General features: G+C 41.3%; 2 protein-coding genes across 2 annotated transcripts in view; both read right to left on the minus strand.

The window, feature by feature from the left end:
- nup153 (nucleoporin 153) overlaps positions 1–9874 on the minus strand; it is a 19642-nt gene extending 9768 nt beyond the window's left edge. The window contains exons 1-11 of the mRNA XM_015973814.3: positions 9763–9874; positions 7271–7502; positions 6918–7193; positions 5974–6113; positions 4909–5037; positions 3557–3673; positions 3398–3448; positions 3260–3313; positions 488–631; positions 351–403; positions 55–190 (exon numbers count right to left, since the gene is read on the minus strand). Of these exons, the coding sequence (XP_015829300.3) occupies positions 55–190; positions 351–403; positions 488–631; positions 3260–3313; positions 3398–3448; positions 3557–3673; positions 4909–5037; positions 5974–6113; positions 6918–7193; positions 7271–7502; positions 9763–9840 (1410 nt within the window). The 5' untranslated portion in view covers positions 9841–9874. The remainder of the gene's footprint in view (positions 1–54; positions 191–350; positions 404–487; positions 632–3259; positions 3314–3397; positions 3449–3556; positions 3674–4908; positions 5038–5973; positions 6114–6917; positions 7194–7270; positions 7503–9762) is intronic.
- Positions 9875–10953: 1079 nt separating this feature from the next.
- ptdss1b (phosphatidylserine synthase 1b) lies at positions 10954–19641 on the minus strand. The gene is made up of 13 exons (XM_015973818.3): positions 19563–19641; positions 19369–19460; positions 18063–18107; positions 17861–17985; positions 14884–15042; positions 14594–14745; positions 14242–14383; positions 14036–14145; positions 12810–12875; positions 11916–12015; positions 11512–11571; positions 11297–11354; positions 10954–11201 (listed from the first exon to the last, which is right to left on the minus strand). The coding sequence occupies exons 1-13, from the start codon at positions 19580–19582 to the stop codon at positions 11104–11106; spliced, it is 1227 nt and encodes a 408-aa protein (XP_015829304.2). The 5' UTR covers positions 19583–19641; the 3' UTR covers positions 10954–11103.
- Positions 19642–20089: the final 448 nt, after the last annotated feature.

Genomic DNA, 20089 nt, shown 5'->3' on the forward strand with positions numbered 1-20089 from the left:
TCGTATTAAACGTTGGTTTTTGTACTTTTATCCATCAACGGTGATATTCTTCACCTCGTCCTCCTCAGAGCGCTTGGTGGATGGCCGAGCGGTGCTTCTTTCTCTTTTCATTTTGCCCGTTCTGCAGCCGACGCTGATGGCTGCAGGCGTGCTGGACCGAGGATGGACCGGGCCACTAACACTCCTTGTGCTGCACCAACAAAAACAGTCAAATTATTCATAATGGCTTATGGAACAAGCTGTGTGGTTAACAAAAAAAAAATATTCCAACAAAACTGGAAAATCTAAGAACAGCGACCGCGCTGATCGATGCAGATCTGAGGCCGTCGACCAGAGGAATCCGGCTTTACCTTTGAGACGGGCCTGGGGTTGCATCAGGTAGTTGTTGTGATTGTCTCGAAGGCTACAGGAGAAACAAATCATCAGCGTGACTCCTTCAACGTGAAAAAAATAACCTGGAATAAAACAACAACTGTTGGCTACTAACGGTCTTCTCTGTGGCTGTTCTGTCAGAAGTTCTCCCGGGTCCACCGGGTGTCAAAGTGGGCCTGAAAGACACGGAGCGACTTCCTGAACCAAAAGCTGCTGATGGAATCACGAGCTTCTGCACTGGTGGAAGATTCGAATCCATCTAGGGAAAGAAATATATACGTCAGTAAAAGCTCAGCACATGAATAAAGATGAGAGCGAAGATGGCGTCATTCTTCTGTGTGCTGTGCCACAAAGCCCCCAAGGGGTGGCCGGGACCACACATTCATCTTCTTTAATCCGGACGAATTTTAAAGCCAATACGTTTATTTTAATTAATAAACCAACTTGGTGTGCCATGCCAAATTTTTCCACTGCCCCCATGTCAATTTTCTGGGTGCGCCACTGTTTGTAGCATGAAGCTACTAGGTGTGGAGGCAACACACGCCTCCACATAAGCACCCGTTTTCCTTTACTGTAGATGTAGAACGACTCTGGGAGAAGGATTTTTAAACAACAAACCCTTGTTTCATTCTCTGCGTAGCAGCTGTGACGCACAGCTGGGAAAGCCGGACACTTAACGCACAGCTGGTCAGATTTATGAAGAACGAAGAACTTTTTCAGACGCCAAAACCACCTGGCAGTGTGTTTATTTTCCAGCAAGTGTGTACTCATTGTGAACAAATCCACTTACAGCAAAGGACAGCTGGGAGGTTTTGAAGAAGCCAACGGTAGCTGTGTGTGTGTGTGTGTGTGTGTGTGTGTGTGTGTGTGTGTGTGTGTGCTCCTACCGTTGATCACATCTCTAATCCAAATAGCTACAGACAAAATGTAGTTTATTTATGGTCTGAAATCCATATGGAGACATGTAGCTGTCAACAACAGACTCAGACAAAAATACTCAACTCAGTCAAATGACATGAGTACTCAGTGTTTCCCCTAGGAATTTTTCCAGCTGTGGTGGTGGTGGTGGTGTGTGTGTGGGGGGGGGGATTAGTACACGTCTCACCTTCATGTTAATATTGTTTTATTTGATGCACTCCACTTTGAACGGCACCAATTCAGCAACTGCTGCATTTTAATAACTAGTATTAAAGGTGAATACACCAATATTAGCACAAGAATAATTTTTGTTTTAAACTCTCAGTGACACACTTTGCAGGGGGGGGGGGTTGGCATTTAATTTTTCTTGGCGTCTGGAAAAACATCTCCTTTTGTCCCCTTTATTTGACTTTCTGCCCCCTTTATTTGACTTTCTGCCCCCTTTATTTTGGTCCAAGATCATCACTGGGCTGGCCCTATTAGACACGTTCTACACCCCTGCTTAGTAGACTTAATGAAGTATTTTTAAGCCAGTATAAAAATGACTGAAACACAAATTTACATGTTTGGCATTATTGACCAATATCTTTGATTTAATTTATTGTTAAGAACATCAAGATGCATTACAGTGAACATTATAATAAAGTAAAATTTTCTAGTGGAGAGAGGAGACAACCCACAGAAGCACTGATCTGATCTCATTTCAGAGAAAAATAGAACTGGTTAGATGCACCTAATAAATAAAATTACTAACATAAACTCAGGAATCTGTTTCTTTGCTTCATTGTTCTGGTGCTGAAAATATCACTAATGCGGATCAAAGGACATACACAGTTGAATGTACCTTATTTATTATTTGGAAATTAGTGGGTGTGGTTTACATCAATACATTATTTTAAATTGATATGGATCAATCAGAAGTTGCTATGTGTGTTTATTTGAAAACTATTTACAGAGCAGCCTCAGAATTGAGATTAAATATTTTTGATCACAATAGTAAAGAAACTATTACAGAACTAGTGTTTCAATAAAATCAGAACATTAATGTTTAAGTGCACGAATTAATACATCTGATCTCATGCAACTAGGAAATATGAAATACTAGAACCATTTTATTTTTATTAGATTAAACTGATTTTTTCCTAACGTTGTTGGCATTTTTCCCCACACACAGTTAAACAAAACAATGTTGATTAAGGTGTGTGTTAGAGAGAGAGAGAGAGAGAGCGAGAGAGCGAGAGAGCGAGAGAGCGAGAGAGAGAGAGAGAGAGAGAGAGAGAGAGAGAGAGAGAGAGAGAGAGAGAGAGAGAGAGAGAGAGAGAGAGAGAGAGAGAGAGAGAGAGAGAGAGAGAGAGAGAATAATTTTTAAAAACCCAACCGGAGCGGAGGCAGTGAGCGATGCATGTGCGAGCCGTTTTCAGCTCTGTCTTGTCAAATGCACCACGTACGTTATGAAAAAAGTAACTTTAAATATTCAACCGAAAAAGAGGCGAGCTGAAGAAAACCTAGGGATTACTGAAGAAACGTGAGCAACAGTGAAGCAATCAGAGATCCATTACTGTGTGTGTGTGTGGATGGGCCGGACGGAGCGAGCTCCCAGCTGCAGAGTTTTATGTGTAGGGAGGGGCGGGCGCTCTATGTGACTGGCCAATCACAGAGCGTGAAGACAGTCAGTTACCCAATGAGGATTTTCCTTCAGCACGATTACAAATATTTACGAGTTTTAATCGTTTCATCCTCGTATTCGTTAAAAATGCTTTATCTGTACCGGATACTCGTCTGAAACGCTAGCTCATCCCTAGCTGTAACCACCCTGCCCTGCCTCCTCCTCCTTGCTGCCTGCCGGCTGCGATCACAAGCAACAACATAGTTCCCGCTGCTTCATCGGGAAACGGCGCGCAAAAAAAATAACTTGGGATCTTGTAGGTGTGGCACTGGGATTTCAGCCGTGGCACACACTCGTACTTACTCGTTTCCTTTTCGACTGGTGATCTCCTGCATCCAGACGTGTGCCATCTGCTGACTGCAAAGAGATTTTCAGGCGGAAATGGATTTTAGACTTTCCGTGTCGCTGATGATTGAGACGAGTGAAAAACGGAAGACTTACAGGTGAGAGGATGGGTGAGGCTGCTGCTGCTGCTGGGATTCTCTTTGCATCCTGTTGATCAAGACAATTAAATGTTTGAGTATTTTTCAGTCCATCACACGTTAATAATTATTAACAGGATTCTAAATGTTGAACTGGAGTCTAGTTATGTGTACTCACTGCAAGTGGGCTTGACATGCGCTCCAAGGACTGCAGGATGCGCCTGGCGGTGGCACTGGTCACGCCGCAGGGCTGAGCCCCAGCAGACTTGGCCTTGATCTGCCTTCTCACTGGGGCCTGCACATCAGACGCGATAATTCGCTCTCGAATTCAAGTCATTACATTCACACTTTAGGCAAAATATAAATACTTGCCATCACAAATTCAACTACACTGATTCTAGCAGGTTCAAATAAAAGCAGTTTTTCTTTTTTAATTAGCATCTTTTTTAAAGAGCAAGTCACCCCCTACCAGATTCTTACTCAACTCCCACTTCATGTTTCAAAAATGCAACAAATGCTGTTGTCTGGCAGACCGAGAGGGCAGAGTTGCTAACAAATACACACACATAGGCTCACAATGACATTGTGACATCATATGGTACCAGCTAACATCACCGTGTACCTCTTAGCCAATAGCGATGGCAGATTTAAATTCAAATGCAGTGCAGAGTTTTTACCCGACGACGGCACAACACTGACAGTTTTAGTCAGAATATTTAAATTTGAACTAAGATGCACTAAAGTGCAAAACTATTGACCACACGTGTCTGCAGCGCGATTAGACACTCATTTATATAGTTTATCAGCAAAAAAAGTTGAGTTGGGGGTGACTTGCTCTTTATGTAGAAGACAGGCTGCTTTGGTTTGGATAACCATGTCCTGGACGACTAAAACTATAGCCCAAAACTTACACCTCCATATTTTTTAGCTGAATTTCAATAAACAATTATATATATATCAAAAAATCGTCTTCCTTTAAATTATTTACAAAAAAGTTACGAGTTACAGCTACACGTCTCTAATGTCACACTGAAACTTTCACTTATAATATTTTTGTTATTTATGTAACATAATTTAAATTCCTTCTAGGGGTGGGTCATATCTAATGTCACAGTATGCTAAATCATGGAATGATAATTCACAACGAGCCAATTTTGTAATAAGTTATAATGCGCTAACCCATTATATGCTACTTTCACGACCTAATTACATCTACTACAGAGGATTACTCTCGCACGGGTCACAATATATCAGTTATTTAAGGTTATGAAGGCAAACATGGCTGGAATCTCACAGTATCCCCCCATGCCAGCAGCTGGAGAAAGATACATAGTAGTTTTGACTTTTTTTTGGTCGCTGCAGGCCCCCTTACCCGTTACCAGCAAGCTAGCAGGTGCGACACCTGCTAACTCTTTAAACTCCCTGGTTATATATATTTATCTATACTGAGAACGATTACCAGCATATTTGTGATTTTTACCTGTTTAAACCAAGCGTGACTAATTGTTTTTACACAAACTCAAACATCACCTGATAAGGTGTTCCAGGACGGTTGCGGGCGCTCCTAACTGCAGCTGCGCCACCATAAGTCGTTTTCCCAGGGTAGAAGGGCGAATCTCCAAGCTGACTAGAGTTCAACATTGTGCTGTTCATGGTTGACTGGAAGACAAAATTATAATGAATACTCATACAAGGTCCATAAAAAAAACCACAGAAATATCAAAAACACCAGTTAAAACGATCTTTTTCAGCTGGACGTTAACATAAAATTTGTGTTAAGATTTACATAATTAGCTGTAGAATGAATGATAAACTGTCTGCCATTTAAATTATTAAAAGTAACCCGTTTCTCATACAGCTAAATAAAATATGTGGTATTATAGCACTGACTTAAAAGAAATAATGGTGTTAAAACATTTCAGAGCATGGTAAAATATTTAAAATGTATTCTAAAATGATTTTGAAGTAAACCTTTAGTAAGTGTGCATTTGACAGTTTCAGTTCCAGAGAGCTGGTTTGTATTTAAACAGGTAACTGGTCTAACGGCCCAGTCCAGGGGAACAGAGTCAACGCTGCAGTTAGACGGACTGTTTGGTTCCCACTAGGGCTGGGACGATAATCAATAAATCAATTAATAGTAAGATAGAAAATTGAACTAAAATTTTCCCGCCTCAATATATGGAGGTTAAGAACTATACAACTCTATTATTATTGTTTATTATCATTATTGGCGTGCAGTTTTGGTTGTTGACACTGCCCATTGTCATTGTTTTGGAGAGGCGGGGTCTATTTTATTGTTTTTGGTGCAATATTTTCTAACAGAGCGAAAGCCCTTTTTTGTTTGTTTGTTTTGTTTTATTTATTTGTTTAAAAGTTCTGGTTCTGGACATTCCAACGTTAAATAAAGGTTTAATTGTTGCATTTTAAAGGGCGTACTTGCATTATTATGATATATTAATATTACATAAGTGGTTATTTTGGTCTCTATAATATCAACAATAATATCGTTTGTCGTCCAGCAAAATTTGTCATCGCCCCAGGCCTAGTTCCTACATGATGGGATTTCAGCGTTTCGATGGGACTGCACACACTCACGTTAGAGGAGCTTCCAAAGACAGACAGGTTGAACGAGGGCTTTTTCAAACTGGACTGGGGAGGCTGAGGAGCAGAGATACTTCTGTCCGTCTCTGGGGACCAAAGCTGAGGAAGCGATGCAGGTTTTGTAGTGGGGACATCTAAAAAAATAAAAAAATAAAAAAAAGAGAGAAAAATGTACAGTTATACCAGAGTTTATTACTAGATATGAATGTTTCATATAGCGCCATACTGGTGAATAGTCCAGACAACGTTGCAATGTTCGCAGTGGGAAAGTGTTTCAGCGGGGACCTATTTAACTGCTACACACCAGCATCACAGGATGTGTGAAAACTACACATTTAGCATTTAGCTAGCAGAGATAGCTGGGCCAAAAACATGCAGCATTATGTGTGTCAATGACGCGAAAAGTATAAGTTGTTCACGTGCAAACAACGCAAAGTTAACGTGCTGTGTACGAGCTTTTTCACGTGTATAGTTTATGTGCATTTAGTACTTTTGGCTAAGACCAGACTAGCCTCCGTTGGTTCACCTCGCTGATGAGACTTTGGGTTGAACCGATGCACCCGGACTGACTAGCAGCACAAACAACGCTGTTTATTTTTATGTACAATCTTTTAAAACCTTTGAAGTGTAAATAAAATGTCATGCTAATCGTTGCCAATATACTTTAACAAATAGCTATTATTCTAAATGATTTCATTACTCTGACGATTACATTGCTAACAGATGTAGCCTAGCAAACAACACCTCCATAGCTGGCATTGTGTGGTTCAGACCGGCTCGGTGTTTACGTGTTTGCTTCGGAACTCCTGGAGTGATGTACGGTAAAATAAACACTATAAAATACTGTAACACTGTTATGAATATTATGAAAATGTGATGTGAAAATGTTGCCATACCGCCCAGCGCAGGTGAATTGGTAAATTATATTCAGCTCATACCCTTGTCCGATGCGCGGGAGGAGAACCCACTCGTGGTGGAGATGTTATCATCTTCGTGTTGCGAGAGGTTGTCCTTGATTTCTTTGACCAAAGATAAGCCGGTGGAAAAAGGGCCGGGGGTAGAGGAGGTGGAGGGTTGGGAGAAGAGGCTGCTGGAGGCTCCAAAAGTAGGGGAGGACACATCTAGCGGGTTGAAGTGGAGGTGAGAGCGACTAAGAGGAGGTCGGGAGAGCACGTACTCCTGAAAGTTCAGGGATGCGTGACTTGTTGAGGGTTCTGTGCAAATGAAAGGGAAGTTAATATCATGAATGACAGAAGAAACAGCAAAATGTTGTTTCTGAGCAACTTCTAACCTGTGTTACTGGTGCTTGGCTCTGGTGAATCCCGTCCATCAAAAGAAGGAGGTCCTTCTTCATTACCATTCGGAGGAGGAGGAGGAGGAGGAGGTGGCAGCAGGCAGCTCTGGTCTGTCCGTTGTCCTCCCTCTCCTCCTTCGGGAGCATCTCCGTTCTTAAAGTATTTCTGCAGCCAGGAAGGAACGATGCTCTTCACCGTGTCCGTCACTCGACTAATCAGGCCTGACTGCTGCAGATCAAGACACAAGAAATATGGCGTTAGACAAAGAATATACAAGGAATGTAGAAAAACAAAATAATAAGCATGTTTTTGTTACATTTCCAGGTTTTACAGATGTATATGTCCCCTAAAAGAAACAGACATAACCAATCACACAGCAAAAATGAAAATAATTTTTTAATGAAAGAAAAACAAAACAACTTTACTTTGGCGTATAAAAACTTGCTTTTGTTGTTACAAAAATAAATAAACTAAAGAACATTTTTCAGCTTTACAGAAACAGGATTTATTAGTTGGGCGTTGTGTGGTTTCTCATTACCAACCCATGTTGGCAGAACTGAATGCTGCCATTGCCACAATTATGAATGAAGGCATTTGTTTCCTCCTTATGGGTGTTTTTTAATAAGTAAACATCATACTGGGATTACCCACTGTTAGTGTCACATATGTACCATGATGGCGGGCCTAGCTATAAGAGGGATGGGTTGAAAACCTGCTATTCATGAATCATCTAAACGATTCCACTTTGATTAACCCAAAATACTGAGTTTGTTTCATTTCATTTATAAAATCACTATCCCATCTTTTGTTTATTTTTCCCTTTCATCTAAAGAAAACAAGACTATGTTGAACAGAATGTGCTCCAACTAGTCTGCTGCACATCAACAACTGTGGTGACTTGCAGCAAACTGCAAACATGGTTAAATCCAGATTTATTTTTCTTCCAAGTCAAAATTAATAATCTTAATGTTTCTATTAAAAGTGAATTAAAGTTGTACAAAAAGCAACTGGACTTCTTTTAAACTCCCAGAGAGATGTCAGATTTTCTGCAGCTCGTCTCAGGTTGCTGCAATTTGTATTTGACATTTTTGTATTACCCCAAATTTTCCAAACAGTTAAACATTAATGACTTGTGCAGTTGGGTACTTTCAGAAAAACTTTTCTGATCTTCGTGACATGGCACAAATATTAGCAAGAAGCAAGCATGTTGCTAACACAAGAACTGAATGTTTAATTTACTTACCATGTAAATCAAAAAGCCACAGCAAATCTTTAGTTTATTAGCATTTGCAAAACTAGACTTTACTTGTTCTTGTCGTTATTTGTTTAAAATAATGCAACTTCTTCTAATTGTAACACCTCATAATACAACGCTAATAATGTGGTAAACAGCAAGGTTGCGCAATAACCTACAACCATCAGCTTTGTGTCTGCCACTAACCTGCATGTTTAACATCTTATGTACTTGTTTGATTTCAATAAAGGCTGATTTATTGCAAAAACATGAGTGCCAGGCCTGTATAGAATAAGAACATACAAGTTTTAAAGTGAGGTGGAAATGGATGCACATGTTTTGATGTAGCAGAGTTGTTTATGGTCAACTTAGCAAATTTTAAATAATTAACGGACAACGTTTGTCATAAAAACACTGCTGACAAAGTAATTATTTATTAATACACCGACCTTAGTTAGATATCATTTCTGCAACTCTAGAGACTTAAGCATTTTATTATAAACACACTATGTGGAAATTTTAAGAGATGACAAAACAGATCAGAGAAACCGCCGAGTGCCCAGCCACGTCTTGCCTAATGTCTACATTTTAGAGTGCTTTTAAAAACGTCAACTTTGACATCAGGGCGGTAGATTATCCCTCAGGGGGACCATGTGGGTTCCCAATAAACCCAACGCTCCTTGCGCAATTCTGCAGGCTGAGATTTGACTTACACTAGTCATTTATATAATACCTCAGTGGTATTATTGTACAGCTGCATTATAAACGTTCACGTACTTAAATAAATATGTAACGACGGAATAAATGATCGTGTCACTTGAATCTGCGATGTTGAAAAGCACCAAAGACAATGCGTTGTACGCCGATGCTAGTGGGTTAGCTCCAATTAGCAGCTGAAATTCTACTTCCTCGCTTCGTGCTAACTTGGCTAATCACTTTCAACTTACAAAATTATTATCTCAGCTTTTCATGTAGGGATCTGAGCTAAAACAAAAACTAACTAAGTTTTCTGGACGATACACTGTCGTTATTTGACTGTCAAGTCCGTCTAATTTTGCTAACCTTAAGCCAACTTGCTAGTTTGTTAGCATTTCATGGGCATGCTAGCGGCGCGTGGAGGCCACGAGCGCTAACTGAAGGCCATAAAATGTCTCAAACAAAACAATAACAAAACAAACTGAAGAATTGTGGCAATTCAATCACTGTGCTGTGCTCGACTGAGGCTGTTAACACGGAAACTTTCACTTGATTTACCTGTTTACTCTTGGCGTAAGGTTTAGAAGCAATCTGACATCTCCTGCTTCTAATTTTCCCTCCACCCGTGGCCGCCATGGCTCTGTCGTCTGAGTGAGTCTGCCGTTGTTTCGGCGCCGGATAGCTGTCATCCAGCACAGCGGCCGCCGGCAGATGAATTGTGGGTAATGTAGTGAGTGACCATAACAAAAGAGGTCAAGGGCTCTTTATGGAGCCGTTTTTCTGTGCGCAGCATTTATTTATTGGATTATTATTTATTGAGACTGGGGTGAAAACTATTAGCTTATTTAAAAAAAAAAGAATTCAAGATAGTCTTGAAATAAAAAAAATGATTGATGTTGTTTTCATTTATCTGATAATAGCTGGCTACCCCTAAACAATTTTCACAGGGGCGGCCAGATGGGGGGCAGTGAAAATTTGGGGTGGCACACCAAATTGGTCCCCGTGGCAATAATAATTTCAAAATTGACAAACACAAACATTTCAGAATAAATCCAGTTATTACTGGCCTTGTTTCATATTATTTGACGGTTTTAAAAGTTTAATTTACGCATTGCTGTCATAACAAAATTATTGGGATTTATGCCTTTTTATTAAAATGAGGAGGTTCTGTGGCACAAGCATATTTTTAAATACAGATTTATTGAATACGGTATTTATTGTTACTTATTAACAATCGATCAAAATAAACGTACTGACATCTATTTATGTCTTGATCAAAAAAGATTAATGTATGATTTGTGTGAACATAAATGTGTTTTAAGGGAGTGTGTGTGTGGGGCAGAGGGCTTCCACAGGTCACGAGGCAGGGATGGCCAACTATTTTTTAAAGATGGCAATGCCCTCCCTATTTCATCGCAGACCTAAAAGAGTAGGTCAACAAGGGCTACATTCCATTTCTGCAGATGCACTTACTGGTTGTAAGTGGAACGGAGTACGGTGAAACAGATCTACAAAAAACAGTTTTTACTTTCAACATTCTGAGCCGTTTGTTGAATATTTACACAAAATAATCCAGACACCACCAGTGTACATGTGTGTGTAATGCGGAAGAAGATTAGGGCACTGAAAGAAAAAAAAATTTAAATCAGCTGTAAAACTTATGACTTTATCAGTGGCCCCAATCCTCCTCCGTAGTATGAAGCTTCATTGCCTTGAATTTTAGCTTTTACACTCAAACCTGAACCGGAGTCAACCAGACAAATGTTTTTATTAGCATTCTGGATTTTTAAAATCACTGATGCAACTTTAAATATGCATTCAGTATAATAATATCCCTGCTGTTTCATGTTACATCCATTCTTCTTCTCAGAATGAATGAATATTTATTATTAGCGTTGCTCATTGTCTCTTTTCTCCATGCTTGATGACAAATCTGCTCTTGGAAGGAACCTTCCTCCATTTTGTGGGCTGCAAACTTCCCAGTGAATCCGTTTGAGCTACGGAACAAATAAAGGTACAGTTACAGGAAATATTAGGACTTCAAATGAGTGAAGATGGTCTTTTTTATTATGGAAGTGACGTCTACGATCACCTGGGACTAAAGCTGATGAGTCAGTGGCGTCATGGTCATCCCTCTGCAAAGTGGTACTCTGTCCAGAGAGGGAAAAGAGACACAAAGATACTGCTGACAGTGGAAGAAAAGCTAAATTTGTTCCAGATTATTTGACAAAACAACCATCAAAATAACAAACCTTATTAAGAATAAATCACTTGTTATATGAAGCCAATCTTTTGCACTCAACTCACCTTTATTTTGTGTTGTTCAAACCAAACCATACCATATAAACACAGGAGTGTGATGAGTGCCTGCACAAAAATAAAAACAAAAGATCAAAAAAATCCATGACTATGAAGATTTAATAAAATAATTTAAAAAAAATCTCTTGCATTTGCAAAATTTGAAAGTATATTTGCATAATGCAGCAAAAGCCAAAAGTAGTGATAGTTATTATTATCTCCTTTTAAGAGTTTATTACAAAACGCACCCTAAACCCGACTTAAACTGGTCTCATTCTAACGCAAGTCCTAAAAATCCAAATGAAACCCCAGTTTTAGTAAAGTCATGGAGAGGAAGTCCTCACAGACCGGTGTTCAGTCTGATTTTGTTCCCCCGCCGTGATCATAAACCCACAAAACTCGTCTTTTCTTACCAGACAGAGCAGCCACAAGAGAATGAAGCGAGTTTGAGTCTTAGAAAATAAATCCAGACCAAACTTCACACACGTGAAAGCCTCCAGGAAAGCGATGGCTCTTTAAAAAACAAACATTCAATCACAATTAGATTCAAAGCAGACCTCAAAACAAAATAAATAAATAAATAAACAAATAAGAATTCAACATTTTCAAGATTGCTATCCCACTGATTCAAAATTGTGGACATTTTACTTGATAAAGACCCACACTTGGATAGCGCCATTCTGAGTCGGAGGACTCCAAAGCGCTTAACTACAGTGAATCATTCACCCACACACACACTGGCGGTGACGAGCTACGTCGTAGCCACAGCCACCCTGGAGCACAGTGAAAGATGTGAAGCTGATGAGTGCAGGCGCCGCCGGTCCATCTGATCAGGAGCCCGAGGACAGAGCAGCAGAATTCCCCAGAGGGAGCTGGAATCGATCCGATTACCGGAAAACTCGCTCCTCCTGAGCCACTGCTGCCCGCTGCACCAGGAGAGCAGCTGACAGTCTTGATCCTGTCGCTATAGCAACCAGGGGACTGGGAGCATTGGCAGCTTTGTGAACGAGATCAATAGCAGCATAATGACGTGAATCATATTTTACTAGAAGATATGTTGTTGTGCTTTGAACATGAAAAAGAACAACAAATCAAAATTAGCATTAGCTAGAGAAATGTACCCTGCCATGAGTCTAGGTGCAATAAATTCAGTCATGATTTTTTTTTGTCTTTAGAAGATCACTACTAAAGTTCACTGAATGGTTGATAAGCAAATAAAAGTAGGTTTTAATGAAAATGCATAACTAAACTGGAAAATAAACACTTTTAATCACTGATCTTGAGGCTCGCTGTGCGATGATACTCACCCGAACACCCAACACTGTGTGCCAACTCGTTTACACCGAGCGTCTGTCAGGTACGCATAATACTGTCTGAAAGTACAACAAGACTGTTGTCAATCATGAAAATAAGTCAGTGAATCTCTGTAATACAAAAGGGTTCAACAACAAAAATCAATCACTTTAAAAACGAAGAATAAGATTTAACGGTAGTTGTATAAGGGTGGATTGAAGTTAGTGTTTCTTTTTTATGACAAGATTGTTTTTTTGTTGTTTTTTTTTTAATAAATGGAGTCCAAGAAAATGACTGAAAAATGTCTGAATGTAAAAGTTAAAACTAAATCTGAAAACTTTTTTGGTTCTAAAGCCAGATCCGCACTTGAGGCATCGGCGGCGTGCAACGGGAGAGGAACGTTGCTGCTTCTGGGACAGGGCTAGACAGGAAGTCACACACCGTCCCGACGGACCATCCATCCATTTTCTTCAGCAGACTAAGTCGAGAAGCCCAGACTTCCCTCTCCCCAGCCACTCAGGCCATCTCCTCCGGGGGAATCCCAAGGCGTTCCCTGGCCAGGTGAGAGACATAGTCCCTCCACTGTGTCCTAGGCCTCCTCCCGGTTGGACGTGCCTGGAAAACCTCACCAGGGAGGCGTCCAGGAGGCATCCTAACCAGATGACTGAGCCACCTCAACTGGCTCCTCTCAGTATGGAGGAGCAGCGGGTCTACTCCAAGCCCCTCCCAGATGACCAAACTTCTCACCCTATCTCTAAGGGAGAGCCCGGACACTCTGCGGAGAAAACTCACCGTTTCAGTGCAAAACATCTGGTTATTTTCAAAATAAAAGACTTTAGCCGAGATGTGACTTCTCATCTATGTAGATTACATGTGGACGTGTGTCCTGATGGCCTATTTACTCCCAGCATCTTTCGAGAATGCAACGGTGTGTTTTTCATGGCTTTAACCCTGGCAGTGGAGAGTCATATATGACACCACACAGTGATAAAATGCGATCTTCCTCTTCTTCTTGGTTTAAAGGCAGATTGCGTAAACGAGGAGGACAGTTGAGAAGCTGCTCTGCGACTCCTCCAGTGTGGATTGACAAGCCGCGACGCACACTAGTAAACCGTCCCGCTGTCGTTCTGCGCCGCTGATGCTGCCGGTGTGGACCCGGAATTAGAATAAACCTACATTTCCACTGAACCTGTTATAAATCACTGCTGCATGCAGATGGAGATGAAAACATTGAACGTACCTAACAGTGGGTGCAGTGATGATTCCGACGAGAAGGATACGACACCAGCTGAGAGGATGAGAGGCCTGGAAGATGAAGATGTGCAGGAAGAACGTGTTCAACTCCGTCAGCTGCAAACATTAAAAAAAATAAATAAATAAGTTTTGCGTACCTAACAATTAACCACCAGCCTAAATGCTCTTATTCTAAATTCCCACATGCACTACCTGCCAAAGGATCATGAAGAGGTAGATTCCTGCCACCCTCTGGAAGGAGGACTTGGGATCAAACCAGCGCACGTAAGTCCAGCTGGCCGGGGTGAACTGGAGCACGGCTCGCTTTATTTTGCCGGTAGTGGAGTGGATTTCTCTATGCACACACAAAACATTTAATGTACACTTTTAACCAGAAAAACACACAAGTTCTGCCCCAAAAACAGTTTGAATGGGATGAAAATGTTACAAGGAACAGAAAAGCTGAGAGGGAAGTTATTTAATAATCAAAAAATCAGCAAAAGCCTTTTTTGTAAATTTACTCAGATTATTGCTTTAACCTGTAAGGGGGGGAGGGGATACTGACTTGATGCGGGCCCAGCGATACGTCCTCATCTCCAGAAAACGACAAACTGTCATTCCCAGCCAGATCCCTCCTCCGTTACACAGCAGGATATCCAGGATCACCTGATCCCACCAACACTCTGCAAAGCTTGGTAGAAGGTGAATGAAGAACAGCTGTGAAGTGTTGAAAAGACAAAAAAAAAAGCAATATTTTAGAGTGTTTTATTTTTTGAGTGTGTGTGTGTGTGTGTGTGTGTGTGTGTGTGTGTGTGTGTGTGGGTGTGTGTGTGTGTGTGTGTGTGTGTGTGTTACCTCAGTGAGCTCCCATGTGATGCTGATGGTCCAGCACAGCCCGTAGCTGCGGATCAGCAGAGCCTTCATGGCCCATCCTCCAAAGTGGCCAAAGGCAAAGATGTCAAAGTGGCTCAGGATGCGATCCCATGTTATCACGGTACAGTTCACGGCATATTCCTAAAGGGTTCCAACCAGAATTAGCTCAATGAAAACCAGGAATTTTAGTTCTCTAGTCCTGTTGAACTTGTTTTATTTAAAGCTGCATAAAGTAAGACTGACATCTTGTGGACAAATCTGGGTACTGCAGTCCATGTCTAAAAACTAAAGAGTCCCCTTTCAGCCCTCCCCTTCGTGAGTTGTTTCATGCTGTTGCTACGGATCACAAGCTAAAAGATTCTAGATGACGAGTTAAGACAAGTCATACACAGTAAGTTAATGAGTATATATAAATGCATTTCACTGTAATATTGAGTTATTGGTTATTTAAAACGGTAGCTTGTGACATTTTTAGAGCAGACTATTTTTTTCTAATTCACCGTTAGCATTGTTAGCTCAACGTTAGCTTCTAGCCTTCATCACCCGATAAAGTAAAACAAGAAGATGCCATGGCTTCTCAACGATACAAGAAATAATTTCTGGGCCACTCCTGTTTATTGGCTTCCATTCTGTCCACAACGCTGCTGCTTTTTGCCAGCCGGTGTTGAATTACAAATGCTAGTGAAGCAGTGTTTGTGTTAAAGACTTGGCAACCTTGCAGGTGCACATGACTGACTCTGGAACCACGATGTATGGAGACAGGACAGATTGAACACAACTGACTACGGCCCAGTCCCAATACCCACACTGCAACCTACAGTCCTCAGTGACAATGGTTCCCAACTTTTGTCCTTGGGGACCCCTTCTCTGTGTCCAATAAAAGCCAAGGACTCCCTCAACCCCAACTCCTACCCCCATATGATTAAGTGCAAACTTTATACACACATACATTGTCATAACTCTTAAAAAGAGTTTTACTATTGACTGTATTATTGAGATTTTATTAATGTAATTTTTTTTCGCAACCTCAGCACAGAATAAATTGTGAGGACCCCTTTAGGGGATCGTGGACCCCAGGGTAGGAAAGCTTCCAGTGCATAGCACACAAGTGTGCTAATAACTGCAGAATTGGAATAGTGAGCATTGCGTCATCAACCTGCACCACTGCATCTTATCTCTGCGACTTCTTAAAGAGCAAGTCACCCACTACCAGATTCTTACTCAACTCCCACTTCCTGTTTGAAAAATGCAACAAATGCTGTTGCCTAGCAGACCGAGAGGGCGGAGCCGCTAACAAATACACATAAACTCAGTGAGCACAATGACACTGTGACATCATATGGTACCAGCTAACGTTCTATGGTACCTCTTAGCCAATAGCGATGGCAGATTTAAATTCAAATGCAGTGCAGAGGTTTTACCTGACAATGGCACAACACTGACAGTTTTTGGCAGAACATTAAAATTTTAACTAAAATGCACTAAAGTGTAAAACTATTGACTACACGTGTCTGCAGCACGATTAGACACTCATTTATATAGTTTATCAGAAATAAAAAGTTGCTTTGGGGGTGACTTGCTCTTTAAATGAGGATGCTGGTCTCTGTTTGTTCTACTTTGCTGCTTGAATTTATATTATAACAAGTGCTTAAATTACTGGCATGTCTGGTACCATTATCAGTTAACAATACTTTTTAACATAGAAACACTTTTTAATCATATATGTACATAATAATAAAATATGCAATTTTTGAAACTTAAACTTAAAAATACATATTTTCAGAAAGAGCACTTGAACAATTCTCCCACCTGCATCTCAAGTATCTCACACAGCATTAGATTGTGGGTAGTACCCTTCGGCAAAGTGTGAATCAAGGGCAAAAAGGGGCTCACACTTGAGAATTGGGACACTCTACCCTATTTAACTGTAAAGAAATAGTTTCAGAGCTTGGTCCACATTGCCGCCAGTAAGTTGGGCTCGTTCCCAGTGAGAGTTGGACTCCGCCAAAGGCTGCCCTTTGTCACCGATTCTGTTCATAACCTTTATGGACAGGATTTCTAGGCACAGCCAAGGTGTGGAGGGTATCTCTTTTGGTGGCCTGAGGATCAGGTCTCTGCTTTTTGCAGATGATGTGGTCCTGTTGGCTTCATCAGAACGTGATCTTCAGCTTTCACTGGAGCGGTTCGCAGTCGAGTGTGAAGCAGCTGGGATGAGAATCAGCTCCTCTAAATCTGAGACCGTGGTCTTGATTCGGAAAAGGGTAGAATGCCTTCTCTGGGTCAGGAATGAGGTCCTGCCCCAAGTGGAGGAGTTTAAGTACCTCGGGGTCTTGTTCACGAGTGAGGGAAAACTGGAGCGTGAGATTGATAGGCGGATTAGTGCTGCGTCTGCAGTGATGCAGGCGTTGTACCGGTCTGTTGTGGTGAAGAGAGAGCTGAGTCAGAAGGCGAAGCTCTCGATTTACCGGTCGATCTACGTTCCTACCCTCATCTATGGTCATGAGCTTTGGGTAGTGACCGAAAGAACGAGATCGCGGATACAAGCGGCCGAAATGAGTTTTCTCCGCAGAGTGGCTGGGCTGTCCCTTAGAGATAGGGTGAGAAGCTCGGTCATTCGGGAGGGGTTCGGAGTAGACCCGCTGCTCCTCCACACCGAGAGGAGCCAGTTGAGGTGGCTTGGGCATCTGGTCAGGATGCCTCCTGGATGCCTCCATGGTGAGGTTTTCCGGGCACGTCCAACCGGGAGGAGGCCTAAAGGTAGACCCAGGACACGGTGGAGGGACTATGTCTCTCACCTGGCCAGGGAACGCCTTGGGATTCCCCCGGAGGAGCTGGCCCAAGTGGCTGGGGAGAGGGAAGTCTCGGCCTTTTGCCTTAGGCTACTGCCCCCGCGACCCGACTCCTGATAAGCGGGCAGACGGACGGACGGATGGAGAAATAGTTTTTTATCCAGCCCTACCATGACATCCGACTCCTGTTTGGCATAACGGAGATCTGGGTCCAGCCAGAACATGACAGTCTTCACTTGGTCCCAGTTCAGGAAAATGAGGAAGACAAGGAAAAGGAAGTAGAGCACACTGAGACCTGCCAAAGATGAGCAAGAATTAAAATGAACACCATCCGAACGTAAAGAGATCATTCCAAATGATCTACACACTCACCAAACACCATTCGCCATAATGCAGGATGTGGCCTTGTGAACGGTCCTGACAATGAAAGCATCTCTTAGACAGCTCTGTTAGAGCAGCAGATTTGTTCGAAAACATTAAAATTATTGCCTTTAAGTATTTTAAATTTTAGCACGTGATAACAATATAACAACTATTCAGTTAAAGTTGTTTTGTTTTCAATACAACAGCTTTTCAATAAGTTTTTAAATATAAGAATTTTGTAAAAATACTGAGTTATTGATCACAGTGGTCACATAAAAGTATTTTCCTCAACAACTCTGTTCACCTTCAGATGAATTCATTCACATTCTTTGGTTCTACATCTTGCGTTAGGCCGTTTTCCTGCTTGGAGGCATAACGACGGAGACCAGGTATCTAGCATAACAAAGTCTTGTTGGCTCTTGTTGGCTATAGGGCGAACAAATATCACCTTCTAGAGCGTTTTCATTCTGGTAAGTTACAGATGGTGTGCGTTTTTTATGCATCGTTTCTTTCCTTCAACCACGACATGCACACAAAACTCACACACACACACACAGGCTACACTCACAAACCGGTGAGCCAATGCGGGTGTGCTGACACACCACAACTTCTCTTGCTACACTTCTTCTGTTGGATGACAATATTGATTGCTTTACTAGAAAAACCAACAAATAAAACGTTTACCTCTCATCCGGATGTTTACATCCACTCACACCACAAATAAGAAAGCCGAAAATGTCCGTTATGCAAAACTGCGGCAGCAACAATCATCAGTGCTCCGGTCTTGGGTCTTTCATATGGATAAAAACCATTTATAACACTAATTTTGTCCACATACCGGTCCTCATCGTCTTTATATAACACATTCCATATCCTTTCTGGGATTTTATAATGTTTAACACTTTCTTTTACCCAAATCTGCTTCTTCTCTGCGACAGTACCGTGTTTGTTTACACTCGTTAATCTTCCAGCATGGCCGCACACATCCCAGAAGGCTATACGTAATCACGGATCACAAGCCCTATACAGTGGGGTCCAAGCTTCCTATTAGGGTTGCACCAGCCCACCCTGGACCCACCCTAGAACCACCCCTGGATTGTACATCGAATGTTAATATGTAAAATAAGATATCAGAAGAAGCCAAAACTGTCTTGTTCTGTATATTCAAAGCTATGTACCCCATTTTCTTTCTTATGATAATAAAAAGTCTAAATTATTTTGATTTAGGAGGTGGGTGGATCTTAGTTAGAAAAATGATGCATTTTACTAATATTTTAAATTTTGTGTACATAACTCATTTGTATGTATAACTCACCATTAGGGAAAGCCAGGACACTGATGACCAAAAAGAAGGAGATGACCACCAAAAGACCAACATGAAGATTATTATCCGAGTTCACATCATCCCTGTTCAGAATACAGGTTTTAGTGTGTGTGTGTGTGTGTGTGTGTGTGTGTGTGTGTGTGTGTGTGTGTGTGTGTGTGTGTGTGTGTGTGTGTTTAGCTTACCTGGTGAACATAAAGTACATCAGACTGAGTACAGTAGCTATCAGAAGGGTGATCGTGTGCGGCTTGTAGAAGAAATCAAGACAGATATCTTCCACTTGTTGCTCATTTATCATTCGAAAATGTAGTTTATAGTTAACGTTGTTATTTCTCGGTAAATGTGAACCGACGGTGGCCACCATGATGTTGCAACTCTGAGAACTTCAACAAAACTAGTTTTTACTGGGAAAACAAGTTAAAGATGTTGCAAATATGCCAGCTTCCACCATAGACAAGTATATATAAACACTAGATGGGGATGCGACGTAGGAACGTGGCGGCCATCTTACCTCAGACAGCTGCCCCTTTCTTGGCAGTGGGGTGTATGGTGCATGTACTATTTAAATAATTCTAACTTGCTCAATTTTCAACCGATTTTCTAATGGTTTGATTTGTTATAAACGCCAGAGATGTCTCTATGAAATAGGATGAGTTTGGCCCAGAAATTCTTGTTATTTCACTCCACAAAGCATTTAATCTTTCAAAGATAA

Source organism: Nothobranchius furzeri, chromosome 19 (assembly GCF_043380555.1).
Source record: "Nothobranchius furzeri strain GRZ-AD chromosome 19, NfurGRZ-RIMD1, whole genome shotgun sequence".
Taxonomy (NCBI): domain Eukaryota; kingdom Metazoa; phylum Chordata; class Actinopteri; order Cyprinodontiformes; family Nothobranchiidae; genus Nothobranchius; species Nothobranchius furzeri.